This window comes from Aquarana catesbeiana, linkage group LG10 (assembly GCF_042186555.1).
Source record: "Aquarana catesbeiana isolate 2022-GZ linkage group LG10, ASM4218655v1, whole genome shotgun sequence".
Lineage (NCBI taxonomy): Eukaryota > Metazoa > Chordata > Amphibia > Anura > Ranidae > Aquarana > Aquarana catesbeiana.
In genome coordinates, this window is record NC_133333.1 from 196,061,766 (window position 1) to 196,083,448 (window position 21,683).

At 39.3% G+C, this 21,683-nt stretch overlaps 1 protein-coding gene across 10 annotated transcripts in view; it reads left to right on the forward strand.

Moving 5' to 3' along the window:
• NCAM1 (neural cell adhesion molecule 1) overlaps positions 1-21,683 on the forward strand; it is a 488,278-nt gene that overhangs the window by 449,716 nt on the left and 16,879 nt on the right. For 5 of the 10 annotated variants that reach the window (XM_073603080.1, XM_073603079.1, XM_073603081.1 and 2 more), the window contains 3 exons: positions 14,737-14,944; positions 16,127-16,243; positions 18,745-19,491. In XM_073603080.1, coding sequence (XP_073459181.1) covers positions 14,737-14,944; positions 16,127-16,243; positions 18,745-19,491 — 1,072 coding nt within the window. Of the gene's footprint in view, positions 1-4,197; positions 9,015-14,736; positions 14,945-16,126; positions 16,244-18,744; positions 19,492-21,683 lie in introns of those variants that run through there. The other 5 variants (XM_073603084.1, XM_073603089.1, XM_073603085.1 and 2 more) reach the window with 3 other exon arrangements.

Here is a 21,683-nt window from a genome sequence, read left to right on the forward strand (position 1 = left end):
TGGGGACCAGTGACACCAATACAGTGATCAGTGCTAAAAAAATATTCACTGACACTGTATAAAGGACACTGGCAGGGAAGGGGTTAACATCAGGGGCAATCAAAGGGTTAACTGTGTTTGCTATGTGTGTTTTTTTTATTGTGTGGGGGACGGATGCACTCGAAGAAGAGACACATCTGTGTTCCTGATTAGCAGGAATCACAGATGTCTCTCATTCTGTCTGACAGAAGGACGATCTGCCTTGTTTACATAGCCAGATCGTCATACTCTCCAGTGAGCGATCGCGGGTTTACCCGGTGGCCATCACGGACGCGGGACCCGCTAATTGGCTCCCATTGTGTCCAATCATAGCAGGAGCATGGCTCCAGCGGCGCGCGCGTGCACCCCAAAGCGTACACGAGAATCATGTACAGGTACATGATTTTGCGCTTAAGGGCCGCCCTGCCGCAGCAAGTGTACCCGGGGCAGTCCTTAAGTGGTTAAAAGTTATTTCCACTTTAGCAGTCAATTTTGAGAAAACTACACACTATATGTGTGTTATGTTTTCCTGTTCACACATCATACCTAAAAAAATATAAACAATTTCTTACTTTTTAGATGTTTTTAAGGACAAGGTGTAATGGCTGATTATAAGAATTTGTGAACAGTCTTATCCCCAGACAGAGTGAGCTATTCCTCATTAATATACATATCAGGAGGGTGGTTTCAAAAATTGTAACCCTTTGTTAGAATAGACAGTGCTTAAATCTAGTGTTCAACTGACAATGAAGAAATGCATAGTGCAGACAGGGTTAATTACTGTATTTATCGGCGTATAACACGCACCTTAACTTTAAGAGGGAAGTTTCAGGAAAAAAAAACTTTACACAGCTGCTTGGCATAATACATGGACCTCCTGCATAATACACAGACCCCCTGCATGATACACAGACCCCCTGCATAATACATAGACCCCCTGCATAATACATGGACCCCCTGCATAGTACTGGGACCCCCTGCATGATACACGGACCCCCAGCATAATACATGGAGCCCCTGCATAATACATGGACCCCCTGCATAGTACTGGGACCCCCTGCATAATACACGGACCCCCTGTTTAATACATGGACCCCCTGCATAGTACATGGACCCCCTGCATAATACACGGACCCCCTGCATAATACACAGACCCCCTGCATAGTAAACAGACCCCCTTCATAGTACACAGACCCCGTGCATAGTACACAGCCCGCTGTACAACACACAGCCCCCTTTCATTATAAAGACCCCCCCTGCACTCCCAGCAGTGGGACAGGGACAGCGCTGCAAGCATACTCTAAAGTTGAGAAAACTTCACACTGTCAGCTTGTCAGCCCCTTCTCATACACTGCTCCTCCTGTGTCAGTCTAATTGTAAATCAAAGCTTATAAATATCTCCATTAACGCCGCTCTCTCTTGTGGACCCAGTCATGTGACTGCTCTCCTCTCTTTCATTGACGGTCAGGTGACTGCTTTCCTGCTCCAATCAAAAGCTACACATGAGCAGGAGGCGGAGCGGGAGGAGGAGAGCAGCCACAACTAACGGCGTTAATTAAGAGATTCAGAGGCTTAGATTTACATTGAGAGTTACACAGGAGGTGCGGTATATGTCAAAGGGCTGGCAGTAATGTTTTCTGAACCTTAGAGTTTACTGGCAGCTCTGTCCCACGGCCAGGAAAGGTGAGGCGGCCGGCCTGACACCCTCCCAATAGGTGGCACCCAGGGCAAACTGCCCTATCCCCGCCCCATTGGTAAAAAAAAACAGATATCAGCGTATAACACGTAAACACGGTTTACCCTCTATTTTCAGGGTAAAAAAGTGCGTGTTATACGCCGATAAATACAGTATGTTAAACCTTACCCCACAGCCCTCCCTTAAACTGTAAAAATCAGAGAGAGCATGCACAATTTTAAATCCAGTAAAAAAAAACACCTAAAAAGGTAGCCAGCAATTTTTGTTTTTTTTTATATGTTATGCTACTGTATGTTAATGGAAACATGTAACAAATATAAAATAGGTGTTATCCTAATTTGGCTGCAACAAAAGAAAAAATATATGTTAAGCTATATGGAGCTAGATGTATATTTTTAATGTTATTGAATATGGGTAGGCAGAAGTGCTAACCACTTAGCCACTGTGGGAAACACAGTGGCTAAATAGTTAGCACTTCTGCTTGGCAGTACTTGGGTCATTGGTTCAAAACCCAACCACAGCACTAACTGCATGGAGTTTGCATGTTCTCCCTGTGCTTGTGTGGGTTTCCTTCCACACTCCAAAGACATGTTGGTAGGTTAATTGGCCTCTGTCTAAATTGGCCCTAGTATGTGAATGTGAGTTAAGGACCTTAGATTTTAAGCTCCTTGAGGGCAGGGGCTGATGTGAATGTACCATGTGTATGTAAAGTGCAGCGTAAATTGACACCGCTATATACTGTAAGTACCTGTAATAAATAAATATAGTTACAGCAATGGCGGAATGAAATAATAATTAATTGTTGAAAACAGAAAATCTTTGTGGCTTAGATATTTGACCTTGGCACCCCAGAGGAATATCCGCACCCTGGGCCCCTACAATATACTGTGCCACTGAGTGCCTCCCCTGCCTTCTCAACAATACCCTTTAATGTATATTGCTTATAATACATTTAAGTGTAGATGTGAGTATTGTGTATAGAGTGGTAGTGCATCATACATTGCACAGCTGTACAGGTAACCTGCAGACTGGCATTCTTCCTTGCATTTAGTCATGTGACACAAGATCACATGACCAAGCACAGGAAATATATGGGGAACCACCTCGGCACCAGCCTGGGACTTCCCTGCATATCTTTGTGAAGGATGATACACTCCAAGCACCTCTCTATGGCATGCTTTTATTCATTTTAATGTAAGTGTTTTTAGTGTTAGTTAGGGTATAAGAGAGAGGTTATTGTGACTGCTGTGACTCCGATTCCTCTATATCCTCTAAACAGAAGTATCATCTCACAGTGGACCAGTAATCATACTAAAATTCTGTTCACATCCAAGATTTTGGTGTATTTTCTATAGCATGTGATTAGGCTGTATTCTGTTTTTGTGAGTGTCTGCTCTGAGATATGTATCACTGCAGTTTGATTTTAACATCATTAATGCTCATTCAAGCTAAGCCTTCCTTTGCATTAACTTGTGATCATCATGCATGAGCAGGTGCCAAGGGCCGCCCAATGGACTTTGATATAAAGACCTAGTGCAGTAAAGATCCTGTGAGCTTTAGTTATGTCATACATATATAGTAGGTCCTCCTTACTCATATAAATATGTTTCTTTCAATGTAATGTATACAAGCAGTCATATTTTGGATGTGCTTTCTGGAAAACAAATTAAATTAATTATGTAGAAATATCCCCTGCCCATTGAATTTATATTTGAAACTGAGTCCAAAGAATATTTACATAGGTATTTACAAGAGTACTAGCAGTACACATGGTATAACTCCATGATGTTATACTATCATGTCATGTATGTTAGAATAAGCCTCTATAGAGGAAGTACTGGACAAATGCCCTTTTTTTTTTTTTGGGAGATTACATTTTACATTCTTCTTTCAGCTAATTGTAAAACTATGTAGTCTGGGGAGGAGCTCACTTGTAATTTTTGCAGTGAAGTACTTTGTTTCTTGGTCCCCCATTGAATAGAAGGAATAGCATCTACTTACTGGGTAAACATTTGACCTGTTAGTTGTTTTGTAAACTTTTGTAAAATTTGTTAAATTGGCTGCCTTTTTACTGATAGTTCTTGCACTGGTGTCTTGCGCTTAATGTGTGATTAATAGCTCTAATTTGCTGCTAACAGCTTCTGCTTCAGGGCTTGCCTCAGTAACTCTGCTATTTTTTTTTAACAACTGCCATCTTTTAGTTTCATTTTTTTTTTTCTTGTTTGGCTATGCTGAGTTGACCTTTTTTGCTACATTTTCTTTGTATTTGTGACCTGTTCATTTTCTTATCTGTTTTCTCTCTTCTCTCTTTTTTCTTTTTTTTTTCCTTCCTCTTGATCCCATGATTTCTCCCACCTCCCTCCTCTGTCCCTGAAATCTCCCTTGTCTGTGGTTTATGTCACTTCAACTGCCCCTGGACATCCATTCTTCTACATGCACCAAAATTTCGCCAACAACCACTTTCCCTGGACTCATTACATCAGCAGCCAATACTGGGAGCTGTACTGTGTCATCCACCTCTGCAGCTTTGCTCGCCTTACTAGTGACTGTACTCTTCTCCTAGACTTTTTTTTTCTGCTCCTGCAGATGTTTCTCTCCGCTAGAGAGAAATGATCATCAAAGCAACCCTACGCCATGTGTCTATTTTTTTTTTTTTTTTTTTTAGAGGATTTGGGAATATAATGTCTAGTACATACTGCCCTTCCAAAAAGGAAATATTCCTTTAATTAAAGGGTGGCCACAGTAAATTATGAAATATTTGTTGGCCAAGTGGTCAGGGGAAATATGTAAGAAACTGAAGCAACTTACAACTTTGGTTTCACCAAATGAAGGACAGGCTTTTGGGGGCATTAACTAAGTGTTATTTTGAAACTATGAACACATTTTAAAGGGATGTTCCACTTTTACTGAAAAAATGTACAATTATTTTCAACAGCAGGGGCTCTGAATCAAGCTATTACACTTTTATTAGGCAATCTCTGCTCTGGTGGCTTGGAGTGTTCCATTGCTTTCTCCTGTAGGTACATTGCCAGCTATGTGTCTAAATGTCTGAACTGGTGGAACAGGAAACAATTAGAAAAGGAGAGCACCCACGAAGGTTACCCAGTATTTTTCTCTATCTAGAAATCCAGCTAATGTTGATCACTCTGTGTTCACAAGCTGCATAGATCAGTTAATAGAATGCCAGAAGTATGTGGGGGACTGGGCTAAGAAATTAAAGGAATGTTTTTGTATTTTTTATTGCAAGTGTGAAACCTTTTTCATGTTCCACATGTTTGGCCAGGAGCCCTATTCATACAGTATACAAACAAGTAACTAAAAAGTATTAGTATCAGTGACACATATAAGACAGTGAAGTCACTAGCTCCTATCTCCTTGTGAATTGGACTAGCTCTTTTCGCATAAAGTCTGTCAACACTGTACATGGGTAACAAGAACATTTATTTATGTTTACATTATATACAGTATCAATATCATCCGTAATATTAGAAAAGTATATTTTTACTTCTAAGTTAAGTAATGTGATGTTAAGCCAATTAGGTAATCCTCTAACACTTATGTTGCCCTATACTTGAGTGAGAAGATGTAGAGCTACCAAAATGGCTATTATCATTTAATACTTTCTAAGACTGATGCTTTCTGCTGTCCTCCCTTATATGGAGGCAAAGTTATCTTGCTAAGTATAATTGTAGCGGAAATATGGTTGTGGAGCCCACATTTGCCTATTGTATACACTATCCATTGATTATAGTAATGTTAGAGCAGTATTTCAGAAGACTTCATCAGCCTATAAAGACAACACCCTTGAGTGAAATTCTGAACCATGGTAAACTGATTATTTTACTTTAAATATGAAAGTAGATATAAAATAAGAGCTGCTTTAGTTTGTTGTAGGTAGCCTAACAGTAATAGTATGTTCCTAACAATAACATTTTATTAAAATTTATAGCACAATGTTTAAATTGGAACTTTGATTGAAAAAAAAACCTGTTGGATAAACTGAGGAAACATTTGGACTTTTTTTGATTTTTACCATTGTCTGTGTTTCATTTAAAAATAATGCTTTTCACTTCCTGCCCCTATGATTGTAGGCACAGTGACAGGAAGTGGGGAGAAATCTCCACAGCAGGTAATAAAACCCTAAAAAGTTCCAAACATTCTCCAATCTATCTAAAAAGTTAGAATCACACTTTAAATAGGCAATGTTCTTTTATTTTATTAAAGAACAGGAGAACATTAATACAGGTAATATAATAAATCTCTGTTATTTTATACACTATTGATTTCAGTTTGCATAGCCTTTGATTGTGAAAAACATAACAAACTGGCAAATATCTATACAAAGAGGCAGCCATTTTCTGGGCCATATTAATATTCATTAAGAGTCATCCTATCAGTTTCTTAGAAATACGTGGCAGTGAATACTTAACGTGAGTTAAGGTTAAGGTCTGCGTTAAGGTCTCAGGTTTGTAAGAACTAATTTTGAAAACTGAAAAAGTCCAATGGTTTCAGTCCTCCTCCAGTCTTTCTGGTGGACATCAGGGATTCCCATTGAACTTACTCATTGCAACACTATAAAAAAAATCCACTGGATTTGGACTGGACCTGGAAGCTTCTAAAATGATACATTTGGGGAGTGGGAAGGTAGAGGTAAGTGTTGTTTGTTCATTTTCCACTCAACTTGACTCAAAGCTACAGAGTGAACTTCTCAAAAATGTGATTTATAGGCCGTTTTCTAATTAAAGTGTATGTTAGGGAAAAATAAAAATATGCAGTACATCTCTGCAATACATAAACACTTTCTTAGTTAGTTTTATCCCTTCAAAGACCCAGCAAATACAAAAAAAATCTATTGATCTGCTAGAAATGCACTTTGACTGACAACTGACAAAACACAACATTTTTCTGGACTGAATAGTGTCAGTTCTACCCAGTTGTCTTTTCCTTAAAGTGGTTCTAAAGCCTTAAGGTTTTTTTTACCTTAATGAAAAACCTCCTGTTGCAGAGATTCCCCCCAGCCCCTCTCATACTTACTTAAGCCCGATCTTGATCCAGTGATGTGTATGAGAGCAGTGGCTGTCCTAGGCTTTGTCTCTCCTCACTGGGCAGATTGGTGGTAGCGGAAGCCATTTGTTCCTGCTCCTCTCACCCCATACAAAGAAATTCAGAGTGCGGCCTCAGGCTCTAGTAGGATCTTATATGCTGACAACCACTGGAAGTGCAGGGAGGGGAAAAAGCTTGTCTGAGCTCCATAGACATCAATGAGGAAGGAAAGAAGTCCCAGGAGCCATCACACAAAACCCTTATGTGAAGAGTGGAAGCAGCTTCAGCTTTGACTCCGTCCAGGCAACACCCTCAACATGTTTTGCCCCGCCAATGGTGCTTAGTCATGAGGTGTGGCCTGGACAGAGTCTAGGTTGAGGCTGCTTCCACTCTTTACATGAGGGTTTTGTGTGTCCTGGGACTTCTTTTCCTTCCTCCTGCTCCTGCCAACCAAATCCTATGACGAAGGAGGGATGGCTTTCTATGGGGGCACTCGATTGAGGGGATGAGCCAAGACTGCCAGAAGGGGACTGAGAAGAGAAAGATTGAGGCTGCTCTGTGAAAAACGATTGCATAAATCAGGTAAGTATGACATGTTTCTTATTTTAATTAAAAAAAAAAAATGGAAGCTTTAAAGAGTAACTCCACCTTGAGAAAAAAAGCATTCCCCTCTAGGTGGTCTATGTATGGGAGTGGTTTTATAAATATCGATCAGTCGCTGCACCTGGAGACGTGATTTCTCTTTGGGAGGACCTCACCAAAAATGACATTTTTGTTGCATGGGGATGCCAAAAATCTGACTGGTATCTTAGTACAGATATTTGAGAAAATCAGTGAGCCAATCACACAAGTAGAAAATTATGGGCGTTCTGTACACCATCTATGTACAGGTAGCCATATTGCATTGCATTTTACAGAAAATTACAGTGCTGCAGATTGAAAGGGAAAGGAATTTTTTAAAAACATTCAATGACAATATCACTTGAGTCACAATTGTATATGCTATATTATTTTTTTATTTGCAATTTTTTTCCCCCACAAAAGTGGAGTTACCCTTTAATATCAATTTAACCACTGGATCCCTCCCACTCTCCTCATCTACACAATAAAGGGACTTATTGTTCTGTAGTCAAAGAAAAGAACAGCTTTTACAATTCTGGAATGTCTAGCCCTGATATGTGCCAACTGTTGTTTTTTTATATTTATTATAGGTATGTAAGAGCAATTTTCAAGACTTTTCCTTTTCCTTTGTATTAACAAAAACTAAACTTTAGGAAATATACTGCAACCCCCATAATTTAGTGTCATACCAGAACATCACCATGTGAGAGTTCTGTAAATGTGTTTTACTTTTTCATTGCTGTTATTTGTTATTGTTTTTCCAAAGAAAAAAAGATAAAAATATGTTTAAACGATCAATAGATTGGAAGGAGGAGATTTTTTTTTCTTTTACAGAAAAACACTTGAAATATTTCAAAAAGGGAGTGGAGTTCTCTGTTGTCCACTTCCAAATAGGCAACACGGTTCTCTGTTGTCCACTTCCATAATTTAACACAACAAATCTTCTTTAACACAACAATTCTTATAAGAACGAATGGTGGTTGAAACATTTCTGGTTTTAAGGCACATTTTAAATATATTCACCTGCAAATGCAAGTTCAGATAAGGTTCCATTTGTTCTCTTGTACACATGTAAACAATTCACTCCACTGGTTGCAATTTAAAAATGTCAGGAAGTAATGAATACTTGATCAAAATGATAAAGCCAATAGAAGAGGGCTGTTTTTTGGTCTTTCATCATCCCTTGAACAAAATGTACACATGTATATTAAACACCAGGTCATTTTCAGGGGACCAGAAGGATCTAAGACTCTCACCATTATGTCCAGATGACTTTTTGAAAACAGAGTAAATTTGTTTTTCTTTTTGAATATGTACTTTTCTGTTACATACGCCATTACTGAGAGTATTACTAAGACTATAAAATTATGACATCATGAGGAAAACTTAAAGCCCACCAAACATAATTCAAAAGATGTAAAATTAATTTAGATGACGTTTCTTCTTTACTTCTAAAAACTTTTGTGGGGCATTCTTTTTTAAGAATAACACTTTTAACAGTAACAGTTATATCTACATTACTAAACATAGTCTTGTAAATTAAAAATAACTGTAAACACACAATATACAGAAATATATATATAAATATTTTGAAATATATATATATATATATATATATATATATATATATATATATTTCAAAAGGGGCAGTGTATTAGCATGTTGGACACCTTTTGTTGAGGCTGCTTTGATTTTGCTTCAAGCTCACCATAAAAAAAAATGCATTGCTTCCCTTCCATATCATAGTTAAATCAATTCTCCTGCTTGTCGAAAGGGCCTGACTGTAAGTGATTTTTTAAGAGGAATGAAAGGAGCATGTGTGTACAAATCATTAAAGATGCAAAAGCCATATACTTATATCACAGTTAATTTCACTGGTGGAAAATTTCCTATTAATAAAATTCTAGAAAAAAAAATGTTGCGTGTTTTTGAGTCTTTTTGGGAGATGGTTAGAAAGATGGGTGTTACACATAGAAATGAAATTAGAATAAAGTGCTATCTGAAGGACAAGACTATGGGGTGGATTCTCTGGCAAAATTCACCCAGTAAAAAAATAGGTACATTTGCCCAAGTAAGAGTTGACAGTATTGCCCAGCAATCTCTATTAGGATTTCTTCTATGTATAATATGAGTTCCCTAGGTGAATCGTTTTAGTTTGAATCTTGAAATGATGAATCTTGATAGTACAGTAGTAGATAATTTTTGCCTTTGGATAAATTTGGATGAAGCCTGTTAAATAACAGGGTTGTCCTATGTTAATTTTCCAGCATACTTTCTAAGATGCTGAACTGTTTTATGCACAGTTTCATCAGTAGTAGGGTGATTGAATTTTTATTTTAATAAACAAGTGCCTCCCCCAATAGAATAAGCCCAGCATGTCAGGCGTGCAGACTGTTATCGCTCCCGGCATAGAAGCAGCAAACATGCATCCCCCCTGCTATGCTGATACCAGCCAACATGCCCTTCAGCACTGGGGGGTGCTTTGAGAAAACAGAGGTTCCCCCAAAACACATAGCCTTATGCTGACTGGTATCAGCTCTTCAACACCCTTGGTACACAGGAGAGGATGTAGACAAGGGAGAACTTGTGTTCTACCAACCTTCCCCCTCTTGGGGGACAAATAGGTGCCCCCTTCGCCTTCTTGCAGAACTGGTTTTAGGGGTCCCTTGGATCTCTAATCAGTCCATTGATGCTTGCTGGTTAATGATAAATTTAAATCAACACACCACACAAAAACACTTTATTATTCTTTCTTTAACTAATATTTACCTTTACAGGTTCCAGTGATATCCAAAGATGTCAATCGCTGTCTGATCCAGCAATGGCAGGTCAGACCTAGTGGCAGCATGGGTCCCTTATTTATTACTGCTCAAACAGTGTTTGAGTACTGAAGAAGTTCCCACCACTGGCATGGTTTAAAGTGCCCAGGGAACTCTGGGGAGGGGGTTCCATTAATATAATTGTCCGCACTTGGCCTTAGACCAAATATAGCTAGTGATGTAACTTGACTATTTGTGTAATATCATTGCCCATATTTGGACTTTCCCATTAAAGAACAGATGTTGGACAAATCCTGTTTGATGGAATTTTCACATAGAGGTAACTTGTTTGATGCTATTTTTGACAGAAATATCTTGTTTGAAAATAGATGAAAATTGCTATGATACATACAGGGAAAGTAGAAAATTGAATCTTAATAAAAAATAAATAAACAGGTGTATAATGGGTAAATGTTTTTATACATATTGTTACATATACCCTTAGAAATGATTCTATTTGACAATTGTACTCTTATCATTCTTTATTTAATGTATATAGTTGTTTAAAACGCCTCTCTGTGTGCCTATAATGCACTTTTTTAGGGTTAGGTTGCAAGGCTCTTCATTTATATTAGAACTTAGGCAAGAAACACCACCTGTACTGAGTGACAGAGATTACCAATGTATATGTCAAAATGACCAATAATGATATCAGTAATGCTTGGATATAGATATATATTTTAATTTCGTCATCAGTGTTGGCTCTTTTAATTTAGTTGTTTTTTTTTGTTTTTTTGCCTGGGGTTGAGTATCTGTTTGACTTGGCTCTATACTAAACAAGAATACTCAATATACCTACCTTTTGGTGATATCTATTTTCAAGAAACATACCTCATTTTAGGAACCATATTGTGATTGGGTTTCAGCTGTACATCAGCAGGGTTAGTGGGAATTTTTATGTGCCATCACAAAACATGTATGTAGCAAATGTATCTCTAGACAGGGGAAGAGAATCAGATTGCTATTTCTACAAAAGGGACAGACTGAGGGCAGGGTGTGTTTGCCATTTCTTTTACCTCTCTAATCTCCCAGAAGTCAGTGGTGATTACACACAGTAATATCCCAATAACTGGAAGACAGAAGTTGTATGCTACTTGCAAAACAGGAAATAAAATAAATACTCATTACATTGCATCAATGTTCAAAATATTCTGTAACTTCTATGTAGTATAGGTATGTATACATTGTTGCTACTAATCGTCCAGGACCGTTCTGCCAGTGTTGTGGTTACGTTACATTATGTGGGTCAGTGCACTCAGAAGTAAGCCAAACGCAGGTGGCTTTCAGGACAGGTGGCCTACATTTTAGATGCTTCTTTATTACTTTGTGGCTGCAGTTCAGACTCAACGGTACAAGACATGCTGCATTGACCAAAATGTTAAACAAACCAGGCAAGTGTAACAATGTACACAAGTGAGCATTGCTGTATGAGATGCATGTCAAAATCCCCCATGTTATTTCAAAACGATAAAAAAATCAGGTCAAAAGAAACAAATGTTGCTATACAATAAATTTAAGTTCAAAACTCTTAAGAAGAAAAACTTTAAAATACATCATAAAAAGCAAAATGGTTCACAATAAGGCAGTAGTAAACAATGCAAGATACAAAGGTTAAATAATGCCTGATGACATGCAGCTTCAGGTGCTAGAGTAAAGTCAAATCCTAAAAAAAGCTGCATACTATGCTGATTGATTGCATAGGAGTTTTTTAGTAGTGATGGGGTCAGGCGTGTTCGGATTGTACCATCAGGAAGCCATCACTGCACACCGCCAATTATAGGCAGCGTGTGTATGTGCATCTGTGGGTCAGGAAATGCCTCACTGCCTATGATTGGTGGTGTGCAGTGACGGCTTCCTGGTGGGTACGATCCGAACACATCTGAGCCCATCCCTATTTTTCAGTAGTTGGTTTAGAATGGACATTGTGTAGTGCCTGCTTTTAGGTAGGACTTTTACTTTTTTTTTAACATCTTTTATTTAGCATATTTTATGACTTTTCATTTTTATATTGTTGACAACTATGAAAAGGCAAGCTTACACAGCAATACTACATGCTCTAGGAGGATATGTTGAACAGATAGTTTTTACCCTTGGTGGTCAGTTACTACTATATATAAAAAGTATCACAATGAGTGTATTTAAGGATAAATAAAGTCACTCTAGTAGCACTCCACCTCTCTCATGCCAACCACCTTCCACCACCATAAAGTGAGCAAAATGTTTCTGAAGTATCAAGTGTCCATATAACAAATGTTAACATCCACTGCTGGTTAGTGACACTAAAGACCAAAGTGCATCAAGTGGACACCGCTTCCCTTTGACACCACGCTCACCAAAAACAATTGGCATAAATAGCATAATTCTCCCAACCACGCCTTTTGCTCCGTCAGTGGCTGGTAATCTCCATCATAGCAAACGCCATTCACTGCAACTCAGTAGGTTTGTTCTTTCCCTATCGCATTGCAGTGAATGGTGTTTGCTATGATAGAGATTACCAGCCAATTCTCTCCTTTTTATTTGCCGCATGTTTCCCATTTGCTTTGTAGCTAGGAAAGGCTAGGCTAAATTTTATTTACTGGTTTACTTAGAAATTTTGTTAAATGAAGGTATCTGGAAGGGATTGTTCATTCCATTTGTTGCATTCATGATTATTTGCATTTATAGTTGTAAGCAGAAAATGCTATTTGCTCTGTCATATTCAAATTATTATTGTATTCTACTTTTGATTTTGAAAATATAAATATATATTTTGGTATTCTTCGATCAGGTCAGTATTTAAAAGAAAAGTATGGCCAAAGCTTTTTTGGCTTTACTTCTCTTGTGAGTCACAGGAGTGCACTTAATTGTGTGCTCCTGTGGCTTGGAATCAGCCTATGGTGGGCTAAAGTCTGATTTGGCAGAGCTGCTCCAAGCTCTGAAAGGATCCTCACCATATTGTTGGGATGCACCCAGATGCCTGATCAGCAGTTGGCTCAGCCTTCCAGTGCACCACTGAGACTCTAATGCCGCGTACACACGATCGGATTTTCTGACAACAAATGTTGGATGTGAGCTTGTTGGCGGAAAATCTGACCGTGTGTATGCTCCATCAAACATTTGTCAGACTTTCTGCCAACAAATGTTGGCTAGCAGGTTCTCAAATTTTCTGCCAACAAATTTTTGTTGTTGGACTTTCTGATCGTGTGTACACAAGTCCGTCGCACAAAAGTCCACGCATGCTCGGAATCAATGCTCACCAAACACAACATTAGCAGAAGGAGCCCAAAGGGTGGCGCATGACTGTTGAACCTTTTTATCGGCTTGCCGTACATCTTGTACGTCACTGCGTTCATAATTGTGTTACCGTGTGTATGCAAGACAAGTTGGAGCCAACAACCTTCAAACAAAATTCCACGGTTTTGTTGTCAGAAAGTTGGATCATATGTACAGGGCATCAGTCAGCCATTCCTACCCCCTCCCCAGTCCAGCACTCCAGTTAAAGCTGGAGGGGCAGAACAGAGAGCAGTGACTTATGCCGCGTACACACGAGCGGACTTTTCTTTTACTGGACTGGTCCGACGGTCTATCCGACAGACTTTCGGCGGACTTCCGACGGACTTTCTGAACAGACTTGCCTACACATGATCACACCAAAGTCCGAAGGATTCGTACGTGATGATGTACGACAGGACTAAAATAAGGAAGTTGATAGCAAGTAGCCAATAGCTGCCCTAGCGTCGGTTTTCGTCCGTCAGACTAGCATACAGACGAGCGGACTTTTCAAGCGGACTCGAGTCCGTTGGAAAGATTTGAAACATGTTCCAAATCTAAAGTCCGTCAGATTTTCGACCGAAAAAGTCTGCTGCAGGTCCAATGAAGCTCACACACGGTCTAATTGTCTGCTGGACTCGGTCCGTCGGACCAGTCCGCTCGAAAAGTCCGCTCGTGTGTACGTGGCATAACAATCACTGCAATCTGCTCAGAGCAGACTGAGAAATGAACGATCAGTTTTCATGTAATTGTTTAGTTCACGGGCTTAGAGATAGCAATCACACCAATGTTAGAGCATGGGGATGAGTATGTGTTTGTTTTCTTTTCCATTCTCAAACTTCCTCTTTACATTTAAAAATAGGTAGGAGGAATTTTTTTTGCATTCCTTCACCTACAAAAAAGGATGTAGCGAAGAAGCCCTATCATATGAGTGGAGTTGCCAGTATTACAGAATAGATGCACCAGCATTACATTTGAAGTGGATAGGTATAGATAATTGTGCCCTATGTTGTATTGAAGCTGTTGCATTTTGCAAATGTTATCCATTTGTAAAATACACAATCTAATTCTGTTACCTTAGATAATGGTAAACCCTCTCAGTGGCAGGTACTGAACCCTGGAATGAAGTTATTCTGTTTCTTATTTATCATGTAGCATAGTACAGAAAAGGTTATTCACTATGTATTTTAATTTGCAGAAAAAAATAAACCTGCATTTCTGAGAGAATGATTATCTTTATTATAACCATGATTTTCCACAACTAATTTTTTGTCTTTTCTTTTCCTACAGCTACTACAAGCACCAGCACTGGACTGAGTATGGGAGCCATTGCGGGTATCCTCATTGTCGTCTTTGTTCTTCTCTTGGCGGCTGTTGATGTGACCTGCTACTTCCTGAACAAATGTGGTCTGTTTATGTGTATTGCTGTCAATTTCTGTGGGAAGGCTGGACCAGGAGCCAAGGGCAAGGACATTGAAGAAGGAAAGGCAGCTTTTTCGTAAGTAATGGGGGAGAACCAATAGAAAACTATTTTAATGTATTATGCTTTTTTAATTTGGTATAGTCCTTGTAGTCATTTTCCTTTATCCATTTTAAAGTAGATACTTAAAGTATACTCAAATTAAAAAGTTATAGGCTAACACTACCTCAGTGGGTCCAGGATCATAAAGCTTGCTAAAAGGCTCATTTTATTTTCAAAGCACACGGATTTCCACAAAACCTAAGTACACTATTATGGCATATCTACCATGACTTTCATGGTGAACCAACTTCCCCTCACAACTTTCTATTTGCCAGTGAGGCTGCCTACTATGTGATGACCAATAGAAAAGCAGACTGAATAGTTTTAAAGTTTAAATGTTTGTATGGATAAATATAAGAATGAAATCTTGTAGACCTACAGGAGTGAATAATTAAACTTTAACATATGTCCCCGTTGCAATGCAGAGGTGGGGAATTTCTTCCATATGGTATGGCAGGGCCCTCGGGTGATGTCATACTGGAAGACAATCCTTACTTATATGAAGGAGAAGCTTGAGCTTCCAAACATATATTCCCCGGCCAGTTGTCTCCTTGGGGACCTGGAGGAAGAAGAATTGCCCACATCACAGAAGACCCTTCTGAGAATAGTATTTTGTTATGCTAAGAAAGCACTGGCTTTAAAATGGAAAAACTCAGACCCTCCCTCCCTACAAGACTGGTTAAAATTAATGCCATACCAATGTATAAACTTACATATCAAGCCAGAGGTAGCACTAAAAAGTTTGACAAAGTCTGGGGAAAATGGATTAAAAATATTTCTGGAGATATTGAAGTGTAAAAGCCTTATCGTAATTGATAATGACAGGATGATAAAAGTGACAATTACATAGGAGGTGAATGAACAAATGCCGCATGTGAAACAGAGATAGGATGCACAAAACTGGGGAATAAGAAATAAACGGTAAAGTGGAAGACTTGTGGAATTAACAATTTTATTGGTTATTTTCTAGGATAAAAATGGTTTACATGTATATCAACAGTTCTATGGTCTAAATAAATGTTAATAGTCTGTAATGTAACTTCATGATATTGTATGAAAAACTGAAATGTGATATGGACATGTAAAATCTTGTGAATTTCAATAAATTAACCCTTTAAAAAAAACAAAAAAAAACTTTAACATATGGTTCATCCACAGGAAAGATGAGTCTAAAGAGCCCATTGTTGAGGTGCGAACAGAAGAGGACAGGACACCAAACCATGATGGAAGCAACCAGATAGAACCCAACGAGACCACTCCATTAACAGGGCCAGAGTATGTGTGATCATTTACAGTATAATGTGTATATTTTGTGAATAGGAGACAACATTACAGTTGATGGGAGAGGGACAGAAAAATCTGAAGACTATGCTAATTGATTGCTTATGAGTTTTTTTTAGTAATTGCCTCCGACTGGTTAGGTCTGCTCCTGACACCGTCTCAGTTCAGGCTAAGATGATAATCTGCTATCAAGTGGGCCATTTTAATAATTTAATACTAAAAGTCCTGTCTAAGAGAACGTGTCACAAGGTTTCTACCATTACCCTTATGGGCCACACCTTTTTTCTGTGCACTTTGTTGACCTGGTTTCACATTGGCTATTGGGAGCCTAACTTTAGGGCTAGACCCCACCCAAATACCATGCGCTGCTGGTGGCCATTAATGGCATTCATATAGCTCAGGAAGTAAGGAAGTGTGTGAGCCCTATCACAGAATTCTAGATAATCAGGTTCTTTATAACAAAGTTTAACTAAAGCCTCTGTCACACTATATGTGAATAAAAAATTGCACTTGACATTAGTGTCAATTGCAAATTTTTTCTGTGCAGGAAAAAAAACTAACGTGACACCAACATTGTGGTGTGAACAGGGCACAAAATAGTTTTCTATGTGCCCTTGCAGAAACATTTATGTTGCATATTTCTCCACAGATAAAAAATGCACACAATGCAAGCATTGTGGTGTGAATAGGGCATATAGAGAACAATTGTTTTCTGTGTGTCCTTGCAGAGACCGGTGTTAGAAAAACACACGTTTCTGCACATGGTGTGGGCAAGCCCAAAATATTATTTGATCTGAAAATATTATTTGATCAGGTTGAGGTGAGGACTCTGTGCAGGCCTATCAAGTTCCTCCACACCAAACTCACTCATCCGTGTCTTTATGGACCTTGCTTTGTGTACTGGTGTGCAGTTATGTTGGAGCAGGAAGGGGCCATCCCAAAACTGTTCCCAAAAAAGTTGGGAGCATGAAATTGTCCAAAATGTCTTGGTATGCTAACGCCTGAAGCGTTCCCTTCACTGGAACCAAGGAGCCAAGCCCAACCCCTGAAAAAACAGCCACACACCATAATCCCCCCTTTATCGAATGATTTGGACCAGTGCACAAAGCAAGGTCCATAAAGACAAGGATGAGTGAGTTTAGGGTGGAGGAACTTGACTGGCCTGCACAGAGTCCTGACCTCAACCCGTTAAAACACTTTTGGGATGAATTAGAGTGGAGACTGTGAGCCAGATCTTCTCATCCAACATCAGTGCCTGACCTCACAAATGCTCTTCTGGAAGAATGGTCAAACATTCCCTTAGACACCCTCCTAAACCTCATGGACAGCCTTCCCAGAAGAGTTGAAACTGTTTTAGCTGCAAAAAGTGGGCCAACTCAATATGGAACCCTATGAACTAAGACCAGAATGCCATTAAAGTTCATGTGCGTGTAAAGGCAGGTGTCCCAATACTTTTGGTAATATAGTGTATATTATTTTAAACAGATGGTAGAATGTGTATCTATTGCAAAATACATATAGAAATAATATACCAGGGTTAAACAATATGACGATGCACTGACATTATAAATGATTTTATAAATATAACATTTGCTCATTATATTGCTAAGACTTTGCATGCGTGCGGGAGCCGCTGTTTACGGCACAGGGCTTTGAAGCAGCAGCATGGGTGGCCGTTCCTTCAGAGCGCATTCGCCAGTGATGTCACTGGCTACATGTAATGTAAATATCTCCTAAACTGTGCATGTTTCGGAAGATATTTAAACTACCTATAGGTAAGCCTTATTATAGGCTTACCTATGGGTAAAAGCAAAACATGAAAGTTTACTTCCACTTTAACCACTTACTGGAAATTAAGCCATTAAGTGTTTAAGTCTCTCAGTAGCAATGGATTATAATTGCCCACAAGGGTTAGTTTTTAGTGGTCAATTTATGAATTTTTTCCACTCAAAATTCACACAACTTTTACCCATGTTTTACATAAGATTCAATCAGAAAAACTGGGGTCTCTTATGTGAATCTTGGGTGTAAACACTGATAGACCCAAGACTAAGACAGAGTGAAATTGTTTCTATAACATGTTTGTCATACTTAAATTTTGAACAAAAAATTCCAGATTTACTGTTTACAGGCACAACATTGTGCTCCTATTTAACCCCTATACCATAAACTATTTCATTTAAGAGATCATCTCTTTTTGGAATTAGATTAACAGGCCTTACAAACATATGCGAGATATAAGACCATCTACACTGCTTTACTAACCCTAAAAAACCTGTTGTACATTTCTTTTTTCCACCTTTTCTTTGTCCAGCATGGTTATTAACAACTGTGTACCTGTCTTAATCCAGTAAATGGTCTAACGTTACCCTTCCTCTATGTAAACAAATGTGCGTGTGTGTATTACTTTGTTGCTGTCACTCGTTTCCTTCATTGTCTGTTCTCTCTTTCTCTCTCTCTTCCCTCTCTCTTTCTTTGCCCTATGCTTCTTGCAGGCATCCAGCTGACACCACAGCTACTGTTGAGGATATGCTGCCATCTGTTACCACCGTCACAACTAACTCTGACACTATTACTGAAACCTTTGCAACTGCACAAAACAGTCCCACGAGTGAGACCACCACTCTCACATCTAGCACAGCCGCACCACCCACATCTGCTCCTGACTCAAACTCAGTTCAGTCCAGTCAGGCAACGCCTTCTAAAACAGAGGCACCTTCGGCCTCCTTACCTCCAGCTGCAGCTTCTCCAAAAGTGGCTCCTTTAGTAGATCTCAGTGATACCCCATCTACTAACAACCCATCTACTACTGTAGCCAGTCCAGGGGGAGTCCTAAATCCTACTGCTGCAACCACTGTAGCTGAGCCTCCAAAAGCAGTAACCAGACCTTCAGCTCCAGTTCCACCAAGTACCACTAGTCCCCCAGCTACTCCTGAAAAAGGGAAGCAGGAACCATCAGGTACCAAAAGTCCAGAAAAAGAAGCAGCACAGACCAACACAGTGAAAAGTCCAACGGAGGCTACTAAGAATGAGGCAGCTTCTGTCAGCAACACAAATCCCTCCCAGGGTGAGGACTTTCAAATTGATGGGGGGACCTTCAAGACTCCAGAAATTGACCTTGCAAAGGATGTTTTTGCAGCTCTTGGAACTTCTTCTTCTGCCGCTGTGGCTAGTGGGAAAGCTCCTGAGCTGGCTTCTTCCACTGCAGACACCACTGTACCGCCTGCTTCATCAAAGACCGAGTATGGCATCTCTTAATCCTGTGTGTTGGTTGTGTCTTGTTTTGTCACTTGTTAGTATTGTGAAGTGTTTTAATTTGTGGTTGTCTTGTGTAAAGGTACCCACAGACAAAAGTTAGCTAATCTGGCTGATAATCGTTGGTTTGGGACAATTATATGCCCATGGACTCACAAGATCTGTGCAGGCATCCCTAAGCAGACAGATCTCAGGGGAAGAATTGATTTCTGATATTTATTTTCTAGGGGGAATGCCACAAAGGATATTTGCACAGAGCATAAACATGCACATTTGGCTGGTTGGATTGTGTGGCAATCTTTTCTTCTAGACACTATGTCATTGGATACCTTAACACCATTTATTTGTATTTTACTCAGATACTATATATACCTTGCAAGTTCCATCACTTGTGTGACAAAAACTCACCATTGTTGTTACAATACTTTGAAATGATTTTGGTTGAACTGTTTAATGAATACTTTTAGTGATTTATAACATAGATCTTAGTTGCAGTGTTTAGGACATGTTTTCCAAGTACAAATGTCAAGCATTGGCTTAATGTGAATATATGCCCAGGCTATAGACATGCCAGTATTTGCATATTCTTAACAAGCAGTAAAATGAGCTTTAAAAGTAAAAAAAAAAAAATGGCTGAGTAGCTGGCAGTGATTCTGTAGTACATTTTAACCACTTGACCTCTAGAAAATGTACCCTCCTTCATGACCAGGCCATTTTTGTGATACATTACTTAAACTGACAGTTGCACAGTCATGCAATGCTGTACCCAAACAAAATATATATCTTATTTTTTCCCACAAATAGAGCTTTCTTTTGGTGGTATTTGATCACCTCTGGGTCTTTTATGGGTTGCACTATAAACAAAAAAAGACCGACAATTTTGAAAAAAAATTATATATGTTTTACTCTCTGCTCTAAAACACCCAACAAAATGTCTTCATAAATTTAGGACAATATGTATTCTGCTACGTTTTTGTTAAAAAAAACACAATAAGCGTATATTGATTGGTTTGCGCGAACATTATAGCATCTACAAACTATGGTGTATATTTTTTTATACTAGTAATGGCGGTGATCAGTGACTCTTAGTGGGACTGCGATATTGGGTGGACAATCAGCCACTAACTGACACTTTTGACATTTTAAGGGAACCAATGACACTAATACAGTGATCAGTGTTAAAAATATGCACTGTCACTGTACTAATGACATTGGCTGGGAAGGGGTTAAACATCTAGAGCAATCAAAGGGTTAACCGTGTGCCTAACCAGTGTTTTTGTGACATATGTGTGCTGCTTTTACTAAGGAATGTGCTGGTTTTTATTCCTTGCTTTGCAGGAACACAAAATCCATCCCTTCCCCCTTTCAGAATGGAAATCTGCCTTGTTTACATAAGCAGATCCCTGTTCTGTGTGTTTTTATGACAATTGGCAGGTGCTGGCAAACATCCAGTGCCCGACACCTGCAGATCAGCTTCTGCTATGGATTATCACAGCAAAAGTAGCCCGCTGGCAGCGTGTGCACGCCATCTGTAGGCAGAAGTGCAGAATCACAAATATATATCTGATCCCGCAGAGGAGGGCCACCTGGTAGCAGTAAATCTGCTTTAGGGTGGTCTGAAACTGGTTAAACTTTTAAGTGAATCCCCACCTGAGAGCAGACACCAGACTTTGCGTAATTACTGTGGACATAGTACTGATCTTCCTCCGTCCTGTTCCTCCTGTCCCTGACTATGCAAGCCCTTTACACTCAGCTCTGCCATTCATAGTTGCTGTACTACAGCTTCTATGAATGGAACAGAATTCAAGAATGGAAGACAGGTGAATGATTGATAGCTCAGCTCCTTCCCCTGATAGATCCTGTTCCAATCATAGAAGCTGTAGTAGGGCCTCTATGAATGGCAGAGCTGGGTGGAAAGGACGGGTATAGTCAGGCTCTCATAATGAGAGCCTGTGACAGTCCTTTAGTTTTATTAACCCTCACTACACTTAGATTAATACGGTTGGGGTTTGGGGTGCAGGCAGAGAATTACTACTAACAGTAGAAGAATCAACACAAGGGACACAGTCTACTGACTGTAAACGACCCACACACGATCAGAATATTATCCAAAAAATACCGCTTTCAAAACGATCGTACGATAATCTGATCGTTAGTACACAGCTGTCATTTGAAATCT